This window comes from Antechinus flavipes, chromosome 2 (genome assembly GCF_016432865.1).
Source record: "Antechinus flavipes isolate AdamAnt ecotype Samford, QLD, Australia chromosome 2, AdamAnt_v2, whole genome shotgun sequence".
Lineage (NCBI taxonomy): Eukaryota > Metazoa > Chordata > Mammalia > Dasyuromorphia > Dasyuridae > Antechinus > Antechinus flavipes.
Genome location: NC_067399.1, coordinates 160,416,484 through 160,432,044, shown reverse-complemented (window position 1 = coordinate 160,432,044; position 15,561 = coordinate 160,416,484). Strand labels below are relative to the sequence as shown.

Genomic DNA, 15,561 nt, shown 5'->3' with positions numbered 1-15,561 from the left:
CAGACAACTAATACTCAAGGGAAGATTCAAACCCAGGTTGTCCAATCAATCTACTATTGTCAGGTTTCCTCTATCCACTCTGATAATGTAGAAACAATTATTGAAAAAAAAGTTGGATGCTTTCATAACACTCATTGAATGATAAGAGAATTACAATAGAAGCCCACCAAATGGAGATTAACAAAGATTTGGGGCCTTCAGATTTTATCTGTACTGAGCAAAACACTCAAGATATTGCCTGGATTCTATATTTTGGATTCTATATTTTAACTGATTTATCCTTTTTTCCTGAATCAGTTGTCTATGCAGCACAAATACAATGACTACTTACTGGTCTCCAGTCTCCCTGTATGCTGGACAGATTCATCCTTTTGCTCACTTTTGTGCTCAAATTGTTTCCCCATTATCAGTGTCAAACACTGACAAGTGCAGCCAGAACCAGGTTCAAATGTAATTGGGAAATATTTAATAAAATAAAAATACAATAAAATAGAGATACTGGTAGACATTTAAAACTAAGTCAGTTATTTGGCCCACAAGGATCCTTATGTGTGGATGATTAGTGGTCCCTATCCTATTTAAATTTGACAACAGTGGATTAGAGCTATGGTTGGCAGTTATACAGTGGACTGAGCAATAGTCCTAGAGCACAGACCCCCCCAGAGTTCAAATTTAACCTCACACATTTACTAGCTATACGACAGTGGGCAAATCACTTTACCCAGTTTGCCTCAGTTTCCTTATCTATAAAATAAGCTGAAGAAAGTGATGGCAAATCACTACTGTATCTTTTCCAAAGGGTTGGGAAGAGTCAGACATGACTAATGGACAAAACACCACCATCACTGGGTTAGAAGACAAAGAAAATTTTACGCCTTTTTAAAATAGGTCCACTAAGGGACCTATAAAGCAGTATATGCTGGGTCAGAGTGGGAGGGTAGGGCAGAATCTCAAACAGAACTAAGATCTCCCTTCTTCTGTTTTTGTCCTTTCAACAGGAACAGAGTGCCATTTAGAATTAGGCTCATTTCCCAGGAAAGTTGTATAAAATATCAGTGGGAACAGTGCCATTGAGAACTATATCTTAGTAGTCAAAGATGTCAGAGGAACATGGAATAAATAACATAACTTGTATTTGTCTGGTTCTTCATATTTTTCTAAATGTCTTCACCTGTGCCATCTTCACAGTAACTTTAAAGCACAGAGAACAGGTCTTATTATTCCCATTTTATAGATTATAGATGAGGAAAAAAGGCTCAGATCATAAGACTTTCTCTAAACCCTGTAGCTGCTCAGTCACAGAACTTGCTATAAAACCCCAACCCTCCTAATTTCAAACACAGTACTCTTTCTTCCACACTGAGGGCTGAAAAAGGAATGGGAACAAACATGTTTTAATTACCTATGTTCCAGGCAATGTGCTATGAGCTTTAACAAACATCTCATTTCTCCTAAAAATTCTGTGAGGCAGGTGTTATTATTATCCCCATTTTACAGTTCAGGAAACTGAGGCAGAGAAAGATAAGTAATCCCACCAGGATCCTATAGCTAGTAAGTATCTGACTTTGGATTTCAACTCAGGTCTTTCTGACTCCAGACCAAATACTCTCCACCCATTATACCATTTCCCCCAAAATGTTCCCTCCAATAGACTTTGAGAGCTGGAAAGGGAGTAAAGTTGTATGAAATGATAACTGAGAAGTTTGAAAGAGCCATATGCAATAGTCCAAAGGGTGGAGGAGAGGGGAAAACAATATATATATATATATATATATATACAAGACCTAAAACAACAATGCATCAGTATAAAGGTTAAAATATTTCTTGTTTTCTCAATGGATGGGGGAGAAGATTGATAAGGAAGGGAAGAGAATCTGGAACTAAAAAGAAGAAAAAAGAAAACAACAATTGAAAAGCAGCTTAGATTCAGGGAGCAATCTTGGTCCCAAAGAACTAATGGTGAAACCCAATTCCCTACCTCTTCAACAAAAGGTAAAGGACTAGGATTCTCTGAATGCAGAATGTAACAAACTCATCTGCTGGTTTTGTTTAACTATTAGGGGATTTTTTCCTTAGTATCAGGTAGGTTCAATGGGCTACAAAGCAGCATATCAGAAAAGGACTACAGAGTTTTAAAAAGTCCATTAATTAATTAACCAGTTAATATAATAATGGATATCATTAATTAATTAAGCAGAAGCTTAGAGTAAAAGCAAGCCTTTGGAGAGCTGTGGCCAAAATGTGAAGATGAGGGTCTTCCCTGGCCACATAGATCCTCGGAGGACAGACTCACACTGAGTCCCCCACCAGGCCCAGGAAGAAGCCCTTCTGGCTTGGCAGAGGGGGTCAGTGTCCGTCGGTGATCCCCAGCAGGGCCCTGAAACTCCAGAGTCAGTCCAGGAGGAAACACGAAATGACTCAAGAAAAGGATACAATTTAACCCACCCCCAAACTCTTCCTACCTGTGTGAGTCCGAACGTGTCTTTTCAAATCAAAAGTATCATTGAAGCCTTTGCCACAGAAGGTGCACAGGTGCCTTTTCACCTGGTTGTGGCACTTGAGGTGTCTGTTGAGCATTCGCTGGAGACGGAAGCCTTTGCCGCAGAGCTCGCAGCTATACACTGTAGCTTCATTACAGGTCCCTGTTGTGAACTGTGGGCAGAAAAAGAATCCAGGTTAGAGAGAGGGAGAAGGTGATTAGAAAAGAGGGAATGGGAGAATGGAAGGAGGGAATGTCTGGTTCTGATTCAACAAGCATCCAATAAGCTCCCACTCTAAGGCCTTGTGCTAGGAGCTGGAGATATATAGACCCCTCCAAAAAGGAAAAATCTCTTCCCTCAAGGAGCTTACATTCTATCGGCTTCAAAGGCTCCCCCAAAAGGCCTGACAAAAAAGGTCAACAATCAAATGGAGGAAGTGTAGGCAAGAGCTTACTTGGAAGCATGTTCTGCCCAAAATAAGCCTCTAGCTTTGGCTGCATGTGGTTTCCACTATCTAAAAATAACAGGCAAATGCTTCATGTTGCATCAGAATCCAAATGGGAATGAGTAAGGCGTAAATTATTTGTATTCTGTTTTTCCTCATTTTAAAAAGTGAGTCTGAAAACCAGAACAGGGGCAGGGACAAATGGAATCCTAGATTTTGCACTGAAAGGGTCTTGTGAGGTGAACTACAGATGAGGAGACTAAGATCTGGAAGTCAGATAATTTGACCAAAATCAACAATAAAAGCGGTATCCCCTTGTCCTTCTTGAGGAGCCACAGGGATTAAAATTGAGGCCATTCTTTATGATTTAAAAAAAAACACTAGCTAAATGTAAATCAACACATGCTATTTATTATGTTCACTTCTTTTTTCTGTTTTTTAATTTCTCCTATTGTTTTCCCTTTTGCTCTGATTATTTTTTTCTAACGTGATCAGAACTGGAAGAAATCTTAATGGTCACCTAGCCAGATGAAGGTACTTACTATGTGATCCTACTAGGCAAGTCACTTAATTAACCCAGTTTGCCTCAGTTTCCTCTTCTGTAAAATGATTTGGAGAAGGAAATGGCCAATCACTCCACTCTCTCTGCCAAGAAAACCCAAATGGGATCCCAAAGAGTCAGACATAAAGGGACTCAAATCCTTTCCACCAATTGTTGCTGGTCTTGCCTTTCAGGGCCAAGGAAGACAAGTCTCTCCCCCAGGACAGTTTTTCCAGACCTCGGCCTCCTCTTACCCAGAAATGCTTCCAATCTGGGCCACCCGATTAGCCCTTTGTTATCTGATGTGCTGTATTGCATAAGGGTTTCACAACCTGTAGTTCCTGCAGCTAGCTTGTAAGCGTTTACATTCCTTGAAGATATTTTCTATGAGTTTTCTTGATGTTTCTCCTATAAGTAAATCTCTAATCCATCCTATATACCACAGCCAATTTAATCCTCATAAAAATGCATCCCTCCAAATACCTAGAACTCTGGATGGTTCCCACTGTTTAATGCCTAAGGCCAAACTCCAGGGTTTCTAGGTTTTCTTGTAACATACTTCCTGCTTGGTCAAAATGATGATTAATTATCTTCCAAACATTTTTTTCCCAAATTCTGTCCTTTTCACCCACCCCTCAACTCATCAAGTTTACTGACATCTGAGTCATCACTGAACCAAGTTCAAATTTAATCTCATAATGGAAGAGAGAAGCACCAAACTGGAATTAATGTGATTTACCTCCGGTCACACAGCTAGTAAGCACTGAGTATCTGAGATTAGATTTGAACTCAGGTCCTCCTGACTCCAGGGACTATTTACTGGCCAACCTAGCTGCCTCCTCATAGTATTTCGTATTTCTCTTTTGCACTTTATCTTTTTCTTATTTGTATTATATTTACCTCTGCATGTACTAAACTCAAAAAAAAAAAAAAAAAAAGACAGTATCTGGTTTTTCTTTCCTAGTGCTTTATTTAGTATGGTGAATTATATCAAAAAAAAATGTATATAACAAATGTGTTCTTAGTGCAATGCTTGGCACATAATAGGCATTTAATAAATGCTAGCTTTCTGGTTGACCAAATGAATAGATTTCAAGTCACTTGTGAAAGATTTGCACCTATAGACTCTATACACAAGTCATAGTTTATGCTGTTTATGCTTTCCTTATCCATGTCAATTTCTCTTTCACAAGGATATGAAAAGATTGATTCCCACTCAATGGATAATTTTAAATCTGAGTTTCCTGAGGCTCAAAAAAGTTAAAAAAAAAAAAAAAACTTGCCTACAGACATAGTGTCAGAAATAATATATGAACCCAGTTCTTGCTAATTTTGAGTCCAGCCCTACATCCATTTTCCCAAGGGGTCAAAGGAGCTATAATTTAAGAAAATACCCAACGAGCCACTTGGGGTTTCTTAATCCACTTCCTAGAACAAAACAGATTCAAATTTGTATTACTTCCCCTTATTAGAATATAAGCATCCTGAGAGAAAGAGGGTTTTTTGGTAGAAGTTTTTTTTAATGCTTTGGCATTTGTAACCTTAGGGTTTAAAAGGAAAGTGCTTAACCAATAACAAGGCTCAATAAATTCTTTTTTATTCATTCATTTACTCATCCAACCTTTAACCAATGGGTAGTCAACAAAGGATAAAGGAAAACAGTTAACAAGCAACCTAACAAAACTCAGCTGCATAAAGAAAGCAGAGGAAATTAGCTTAGCATGTGACAATAATGCAAATGCAAATACTAGGAGGCAACAAAATTCAAGTCAAAACAATGGACACTATTTGCTCCAAATTACTAAATTTCAAAGGGGTATCCTTCCAAAAATAATAATAATAATAATACATTAACAAAAGATAACATGATGATCTGTCAAAATTGTGGTACTGAAATGTTTTAAATTTTAAATTTTAAATCAATTTATTTTTAACTTGAAAGATACTTATGGGGGAAGTGAGGACTTCCATGTTTAATTTTTTTTTTTAACTCACAAAAAATTTCCTTATTTTTATGAATGTTAAAAAGCAAGAAAAAAATTCAAAAAATATGCTTCAATCTACACTCAGTTCATTAGTTCTGTCTCAGAAAGTGGACAGTTTTTATAACTGAGTCCTTTGAACTGAGTCCTTTGAAATTGTCATGGATTATTGTATTGATCAAATTCTTAAGTAACTGAGGTGTGCTCATGGAGAACAACAGCTATTTCTTTATCCAGTTACAACCGGACTGGTCACATCACTTAGCACATAGTCAGAGGTTTGTTAAAAGTTTGTTGATTGATGTGTTGAAATAAATATCTGATTTCTAAAATAGTTGATATCTATTCCTATGAGATATGAAATAAATTGTCCAGAAAACCACCCATATATAAATTTAACAAATTAAAATAAAGTTGTATAGACAGCTAATATACCCAGAGCAAGTCAAGAGACACACAACCAGAGAGCAGAACTACAATTAAAATAACAACAGCTATAACAAAACCAGAGAAAACTCTCCATTAAATTGAGTTCTCTATGGAATTTCCAAAGAAGATAAAAGGAGAAGGAGACCCACCCAGATAATAAGTTAGTCCAGGGGACTTTAATGACTGGAAAGCTCATTAAGAGTCCACAAAGCAACATGGGCAGCTATAAAAGCCAACTGGATTTATAAACTACATTCAGAGAATCGGTGTCCAGGGCAAGGAAAGTGAGAGTTCTTCTGTACTCTGGCTGGTCAGAGGCCGGAATATTCAGTTCTAACCTGAATTTTGAGGACATTTGCTAAGCTGGAGAACACTCAGGGAATGATCTCACTAGAAATCTTTAAGAGAAAGATGGACAGACTTAGTCAGATATTTTTCAGGGGAGTCTCCTGTGCACAAGAATAGAATGAGTTGTAGAGGATGGCCTTTATGGATTTATGGAAGGCCTTAGATAAAAATTGTATAGGGTGAAGAATAGACCAAATATGATCTGAAATGGTTATGGTCTCAATGTCAGCCCCATCCAAATAATTCCATAAACAGTGAGTCAACTGAAAAAAAAAGAGTAGATACTAACAAACTTTTTTTTTTTTTTTTACAGTATAAAAAGAGTCCAAGGAGCCAAAATCTTCAGTTTTCTACCTTCAAAGTCTGTAAGAATTCCCTATCACCCAGGAAGACCCAATAGTTTAGATACACAATCATACATATTTCTCATTTTTGTATTTAAATTTTAAATTGATTTAAAATTTAAAAACTCAAGAAATGTCGTTTCTTTCCCTTTACCATCTAACTTAGATCAAAAAGGACACTAATTCAGATGGGGACAAAAAAAAAAAAAAAAACCACTAAAGAAATTATATTCCCTCAGCAGGAAAAGTATATAAAAGCTGGAGGGAAATCACAGCTAAGAGAGCAAAGGCCTCTAAGAATGCAAGTATATAATCAGCATCAGGAATAGTTATCAGCTTCCAACAGAGGAGAAACAATGACTATATATTCCCACTCACAAAGTGTGACCTTTCCTCTGCTTTTAAAGATAGCACTTCTGTCTTTATCCCTCAGCAAAGACTAGAAGGTTCTACAGTTTTCTCAGGACCCCTAAAAGTGGGCAAATAGGATTATCCCTATTTCAGAAGTAGGAAAAATAAGGTTCCAGAATGTAACAGCAAATCATTAAGCTAAATACAGCTTTGTATTAACCCAGCAATTGTTTTGTAGGTAATTTGTGGAAATATACTGGCCAGTAATTATGCAACTCTATCCCTAAGGTTTCCTTTTTTTTCTACTTCTACTTTATTTACCCAAACCCTAATCTCTATGTTCAGATTAGGTGATCCTAATCCCTCCATCAGATTTATCTGTCTCTTTATTATATTTACAACAATCCATTAATCATCACTTTTGGCTTTTTGTATTTCTAGTGCCTAGAAAGACTCCTGGAAAATAGTAACTTATTAATAAATCTTTATTTAATACAATTAAAAACACCTATGAGGTTATTTATTTGTTATAATTACTTTTTTTAAAAGGTCAAATAATATCAACATATGATGGAAACAATCTCACCAATCTCCCTGAGACTATTTTATGATAATTAATCCCAAAGGTAATAAACTCTAAGAAATTAAAAATCCTTCAATACACCCATAAATCTTTCTAAAATATTATCATTGTGTCTTTGTAACCCTGTGCATACCATAGTAACTGACTTGCTTAAATAAATGCTTTTTGACTGGAAACTGAGTGGAAGCCCATTAGCTGGGGAATGACTGAATTTGTTATGGTATATGGATGTAATGGAATATTATTGTTCCATAAGAAACAGCAGGATTTCAGAAAGACTTGGAGAGACTTCCATGAACTGGTGATAAGTGAAGTGAGCAGAACCAGGAGGTCATTATACACAACAACATAATTATGTGATGATCAACTCGGATGGACATGGCTCTATTCAACACCGAGCCAATTCAGGCCAGTTCCAACAGTCTTGTGATGGAGAGAGCCATCTGCATCCAGAGAGGATGTGGGAACTGTGTGGATCAGAACATAGTATTTTCACGTTTTTTGCTATTATTTGCTTGCATTTTGGGGTTTTTTCTCATCTTTTTTCCTCTTTTGATCTGATTTTCCCTATGCAGCATGATAAATGTGGAAATATGTACAGAAGAATTGTACATTTTTAACCAATATTGGATGATTTGTTATCTAGAAGAGGGAATGGTGGGGAAGAGAGGGAGCAAAAAAATGTGGAATACAAGGTCTTGCAAGGGTGCATGTTGAAAACTGTATGCATGTATTTTGAAAATAAAAAGCTTTATTAAAAAAAAAACTCTTCAAATTGAATTGTAGGTCCCTTACTTTCTAGTGTTTAACTTCACTTTTTTTATCATATGAAATCATATTTTTTATTTGTTTAGATTTATACCCACTTATCTTCCTAAAGTTCAACATGGATAAAGTTCAACTCCAATCACAGTGTCAGGTTTTTGTGAATTGTAGACTTTTCAGGGGAGCACATTTTAATTAATTTCAGCTCCTGAACCAGATTTCACTGGAATATAATCCCAATTACTTAAGATAAAGCCCTTAAAAACTTTTATCATCCAACAAAGGTGTCAATGGAAGGTGTCTATTCTTACCCCTATTATTACAAAGAAGGAAAATAAGACTTTCAGGCCTCTAGAAAGACACCCACAGTAGTAAAGTTTGGGTAGGACTAGAAAAGCTGGGTTTCAGGACACTTTTTAGCCCTTTGAAATACCAATTTCCTCATCTGTGAAATTGGGATATGATACTTTCACTGGCCCCAAGAAGGTATAAAAGTGAGAGAAGGTCCTCCTCCTCCTGAACGCCCTAGGAAACTGAGCCACTATTACCTTGGTAGGCAGGCCAAGGTCATCAAAGTAAGAATGAGGGAGAGCCAAGTTTCAAAACCTTCTGATCCCAACCAGAAAGCAGTCTGAAAGATTGATTAAGTGAAAAGGACACACAGTCCTGAGGGTAAAAAAAACAAACAGAGACAGTCCAATGGGACCAAATCTTCTAGATATGGGGAAAGAAAAAATAAAAGATGAGTAGTTGGTTGCAAAAAGCCCCAGGGGTTTTAGGTAAAAGTTTTCTGCAGACTGTCCAGTTTGCTACAGAATCTCAGCTTTCATTTTAAAAAACATGCTAAGTTTCTTGCTTGCTCTTCTCACAAACAGAATCTCAGTGACATAAACAAATGTAGCATTGTCTTACCTGGACTAGAGTAACAATAGCAGCCAGAAAGCAATGAGAATTCTAACTGGCATTTTACTTCAAAGCTTTCCTAAGAACCGACCAACAAACAAACAAAACAAAAAAGAAAAACTTACTGATTTTTTTTTTAAATCAATGATCCTTCTTAAAAAAAAAAAATGATCCTTCTACCAGATAAATTAATTACATTAATGGGCTTATCTCCAGAGACTGTATATTTTCAATCTCTTTCAGATTGCCTCACCCACCCTGGGATGTAATAGGCCTTCCTTTCATTTTTTTGCAATAAGGCTACCTGTTCAAAACATTCTAAAATAGTTTTCTTTAGGTGCACATTCCCTTCCCATTATAATCACCGAGCTAGATTAATGTCACATTTTTAGATTTTTTTTACCACCCTTACCTCGGGGAAATGAAACAACCAGTTGCAAGAAATTAACCCTTTATTAAAGAGACCCAAAAAGATCAATGAGGGGGCTAGCTGGCACACTGGACAAAATTCAGGGCCTGGAGTCAGGCAGACTCAGCACTGTGCACAAGGGTGATGGTGGAAGGCAAGGTGGCCCAAGAGTTGTCCCAGTAATTTTAAATTCAGGAAGCCTGAGAAAAATAGAAAGAAGGTTTAGACCTAGAGCAGGGGTTTTTAAACTAGGGTCAGGGAACTTGTTACTTTTTAAAAATATATATTCTGATAACTATTTCAACAAAATCGGTTTCCTTTGTAATCATATATTTTATGAATATAAAAAAAGGGTCCAGACTTTCTGGACTACCCCACAGTCCTCCAGAAACTCTTCCTTTGTCTCTCTGGGTCTTTTACTCCTGCCACACCACTTAAAAAGAATGTCATGAAACTTAAACCTTTAAATTATTTTATCCTCTATAACTCATTTGTTTGTAACTGAGAATTTATTTAATTTCATCAGAAGGATTTTATCTTCATTTTCAATTATCTGTCAAAGCCTTTTAACATTTAATAGCTTTCCTAGATATAGGACTTCACACAAATGGCTAAGTGTTATTGTGGCTATTCCCAAATCCTTCACTTAGAAGGGAAGCTCCCCACCATTTCACTGGTGTGGACTCCCAGTATAATCTTATGAGAGTTTCCTGGGACACAACCAGCAAATAATAAGGTCAGGATTTGAACTCTGATTTTCTTACAAGGCTGATCTTCAATTCAATATGTGATTAGATGACATATGATAGAAATTACGTTAGAATCATGCTAGGATTCTGCATCCCTTTTCCAAGGCAGTGCACTATCAAACCAACTGGAGGAAAGGAGCAGCAAAGACTATCATTGGTATTTTGTACTCAGTGGTTTTATGAGGTACCATAGTGAAAGAATTCTTCAAGATCTCTTTTTTCCCATTCTCCAATTGATAAATGGTCAAAGGATATGAACAATTTTCAGATGAAGAAATTGAAATTATTACCACTCACATGAAAGAGTGTTCCAAATCACTATTGATCAGAGAAATGCAAATTAAGACAACTCTGAGATATCACTACACACCTGTCAGATTGGCTAAGATGACAGGAAAAAATAATGATGAATGTTGGAGGGGATGCGGGAAAACGGGGACACTGATGCATTGTTGGTGGAATTGTGAACGAATCCAACCATTCTGGAGAGCAATCTGGAATTATGCCCAAAAAGTTATCAAATTGTGCATACCCTTTGATCCAGCAGTGTTTCTATTGGGCTTATACCCCAAAGAAAAACTAAAGGGAAAGGGACCTGTATGTGCCAAAATGTTTGCGGCAGCCCTATTTGTAGTGGCTAGAAACTGGAAAATGAATGGATGCCCATCAATTGGAAAATGGCTGGGTAAATTGTGGTATATGAATGTTATGGAATATTATTGTTCTGTAAGAAATGACCAGCAGGATGAATACAGAGAGGCTTGGAGAGACTTACATAAATTGATGCTGAGTGAAATGAGCAGAACCAGGAGATTACTTTACACTTCGACAACGATATTGTATGAGGATGTATTCTGATGGAAGTGGATTTCTATGACAAAGAGACCTAACTGAGTTTCAATGGATAAATGATGGACAGAAACAGCTACACCCAAAGAAGGAACACTGGGAAATGAATGTGAACTATTTGCATTTTTTATTTTCTTCCCGAGTTATTTTTACCTTCTGAATCCAATTCTCCCTGTGCAACAGGAGAACTGTTCGGTTCTGCAAATATGTATTGTATCTAGGATATACTGCAACATATTTAACATATATAGGACTGCTTGCCATCTTGGGGGGAAGAGGGGGTGGGTGGAGGGAGGGAGGGGAAAAAACGAAACATAAGCGAGTGCAAGGGATAATGTTGTAAAAAAAATTACCCTGGCATGAATTCTGTCAATACAAAGTTATTATTAAATAAAATAAAATTTAAATTAAAAAAAAAAGATAAATGGTCAAAGGATATGAACAATTTTCACATGAAAAAATTGAAACTATTTGTAGCCACATGAAAAGATGTTCCAAATCACTATTGATCAGAGAAATGCAAGTTAAGACTAACTCTGAGATATCAGTACACACCTGTCAGATTGGTTAAGAAGACAGGAAAAGATAATAACGAATGTTGGAGGGATGTGGGAAAACTGGGACACTGATGCATTGTTAGTGGAGTTGTGAACGAATCCAACCATTCTGGAGAGCAATCTGGAATTATGCCCCAAAAGTTATCAAACTGTGCATACCCTTTGACCCAACAGTGTTGTTACTAGGCTCAGATCCCAAAGAGATCTTAAAGGAGGGAAAGGGACCTGTCTGTATGTGCCAAAATGTTTGTGGCAGGTCTCTTTGTAGTAGCTAGAAACTGGAAAGTGGATATCCATCAACTGAAAAATGGCTGAATAAGTTATGGTATATGAACATTATGGAATATTATTGTTCCGTAAGAAATGATCAACAGGAAGATTTCAGAGAGACCTGTAGAGACTTACATGAACTGATGCTGAATGAAATGAGCAAAACAAGGAAATCATTACACATGGCAATGACAAAACTGTACGAAGATCAATTCTGATAGATGTGGCTCTTGTCAACAATGAGGTGATTCAAGACAATTCCAATAAACTAGTAATGGAGAAAGTCATCTGCACCCAGAGAGAGGATTGTAGGAACTAAGTGTGGATCCCAGCATAGCATTTTTACCTATTTGTTGTTGTTTATTTGCATTTTTTCCTCTCATTTCCCACCCCCCTTTTCATCTAATTTTTCTTGTGCAGCATGATAAATGTGGAAATATTTATAGAAGAATTGTACATGTTTAAAATATATTAGATTACCCTCTGTCTAGGGAAGGGAGTGGGCGGGAGGGAGAAAAATTTTCAACACAAGGTTTTGCAAGGATGAATGTTGAAAACTTTCTTTGCACATATTTTGAAAATAAAAAATTATTATTATTTAACATGGGATCCAAGAACTACCACAAGATTTGTAAATAGATTTCTGGAGGCTCACGAATTTAAGTGCAAAAAAAACCCAAATTACACCCTAATTTCCACTAACCTCTAAATAAAATTTTTCAGTTCCTCCAATTTATGTATAGAAGCAACAAATCACAGTATCAAAAGTAACTACAAATCTCTCATCAACAGAAATCAAGTATTTTCACATTACATTAAAATTTTTATCTCAGAATATTTTTTATCAAATTTAGAACACAAAGTCTTACAAAAATGAATACTGAAAATTATCTTTAAATGTATTTGGAAAAATAAAATACTATTAATAATTTTAAAATATCTTATCTCATTACATTGTTACATATTTATTTCAAAATATTTTTTAATGCTCATTACTACTTTAAATTGCCACTAGAATCTGCATGATTTCAGTCTTCCTGTCTACAAACTATATTTCAATATAATTAATTTCCTTTGTAACTTCATATGTTTTAATTTATGCATTTTAAAAACATTCTGAGAAGGGATTCATAAACTTTACTAGATTACCAAAGAGGTCTGTGACTAAGTATTCCTGCTCTAAGATCACAGAATTTTTGAGTTGGGTCAAATCTTTTAGAGATCATCAGAGTGTATCCTAGGTCAGCTTCTCCTATTTAGCTATGGTCATCAATGCAGACAATTCCTTTCCAGAATGGTACAATTTGCTGGGTTGCTGTAAATACAACCACAGAAAGAGTTCTTGGAGAAGTGAGATCATTTTAAGCTGTTTTGAAGAACATCAAGAATTTTAAGAGGCAAAAGTGAATTCAGACCAGAACAGTTGAAATCTATAGGTAGCAAGAGAAGCATAAAAAGAGATGCTGATAGAATAAATAGACTAAAGATAGAAGGATGGAGAGACAGACAGAGAGAGGAAAAAGAAAGAGAGAGAGAGAGAGAGAGAGAGAGAGAGAGAGAGAGAAGAGAGAGAGAGAAACAAGAGACAGGAAGGGAGGAGGGAGAGGGAGAATGAGAAAGAGAGAGGGACAGAAACAGAGAGAGAGAAGAGACAGAGAGAGAAAGAGACAAAAAGAGGGAGGAAGAAGGGAGAGGAGAGGGAGAAAGCGACACAGACAGAGAGAGAGAGAGAGCATTTATTAATATTATGATTAATATTATGTTCCAGCTAGGCTAAATACTTAAGAATGGGGACAGAAATACAAGTGATCTAGACAATTCGCCCTCCCTCAAGCAACTTACACTCTAAAGAGGAGAAAAAAATAATAAAGAGGCACTTGCAAGGCAAAAAGTCACAGAAGGCTGACTGACCTAACAGAATCCAGCCAAAAGTTCAGTGAATAGAGGAGAGAAAGTTGCAAAGGTAGATTGAAGTCAAGAGATTTAAAAGCTCCCAAAATAGCTATTTCCTCATAGCTAAAAGGCAGTCAGTTTAATGAAATGAGGGGTGAAGAGATGGGATGTGAGAAGAGGCAATTCTAATACCTATGTTGTAAACAGGAAAGAAGAGTGATGTTCTAGAGAGCTAACAGTGAAGTGCAAGGTGGGAAGGGATGGAGATACAGATCTGAGAGTCATCTCCTCAGAGGTGATAACTGAACCCACAGGATCTGATGAGGTCATCCAGGGAGAGTGTAAAGAGAAAAGAGAGCGTTAGGGTACATCCACATTTAGTGGGGATGGCAGCAATGGAAACTCAGAACACATGGTCTGTGTAGAAGATGAAGTGTCATAAAAACCCAGAGAGGCAGATTGGCTAAGATGACAGGAAAAGACAATGGCAAATGTTGGAGGGAATGTGGAAAAACTGGGACACGAATGCTTTGTTGGTGGAGTTGTGAACAGATCCAACCATTCTGGAGAGTGATTTGGAATTATATCCAAAGGGCTATCAGTAGCGTCGCTACTGAGTTTATATCTCAAAGAGATCTTAAAGGAGGGAAAGGAACCCACATGTGAAAAAATGTTTATGGCAGCTCTTTTTGTAGTGGCAAGAAACTGGAAACTGAGTGGATCACTTGGAGAATGGCTGAGTAAATTGTGGTATATGAATGTTATGGAATATTACTGTTCTGTAAGAAACAATCAGCGGAGAATTTCAGAAAGGCCTAGAGAGACTTACATGAACTGATGCTGAATGAAATGAGCATTAACAGGAGATCATAGTACAAGACGATAGCAAGATTATAGAATGATCAACTGTAAAGGATTTAGGGCTTTTCAACAATTAGGTGATTCAGACCAGTTCCAATAGATTTGTGGAGAAAGCTATTTGTATACAGAGAGAGGACTATGGGAACTGAGTGTGGATCACAACATAGCATTTTCACTTTTTTTGTTGTTTGCTGGCTTTTTATTTCTCATCTTTTTTTCCTTTTTGATCTGATTTTTCTTGTGTAGTATGAAAAATGTGGAAATATGCATATAAGAATTGCACATGTTTAATGTATATTGGATTATTTGCTGTCTAGGGGAAGCGATTGAGGAGAAAGTTGGGAGAAAAATCTGGAACATAAGGTTTTGCAAGGGTAAATGTTAAAAACTATCTTTGCATATATTTTGAAAATAACATTTTTTTAAAAACAGAAGATAATACTCAGAGGAGAATGGTCAGCAACTTCATATGCAGCAGAGAAATCAAGAAGGTTGAGAGCTAAGAAAAAGTCATAGGATCTAGCAATTAAGAAATCTCTGATAACTATGCAGGGTAATTTCAGTTGACTGATAAGTTTAGAAGCCTCATTACAGAGGATTGAGGAGTCAGAGGAAGAGATGAATAAAGAAAACTTTTTCAAGAAGTTTGAATGAGAAAGAAACATCTAGCAGGGATGGTAGGCTCCAGGAAGGCTTTTTTTGTTTAAAGGATGAAATCAGTGTTGTATTATGTAAGCTTTGAGAGAGCAAGGACTGTTTTCTTTTGTTTCTAGTACTGGCCGAGTAGAACTGAATGAACTGG

General features: G+C 36.6%; 1 protein-coding gene across 3 annotated transcripts in view; it reads right to left on the bottom strand.

Annotated features, from left to right (window-relative positions):
• OVOL2 (ovo like zinc finger 2) overlaps positions 1-15,561 on the bottom strand; it is a 51,380-nt gene that overhangs the window by 30,141 nt on the left and 5,678 nt on the right. For all 3 annotated transcript variants that reach the window (XM_051975878.1, XM_051975880.1, XM_051975879.1), the window contains one exon: positions 2,463-2,652. In XM_051975878.1, coding sequence (XP_051831838.1) covers positions 2,463-2,652 — 190 coding nt within the window. The remainder of the gene's footprint in view (positions 1-2,462; positions 2,653-15,561) is intronic.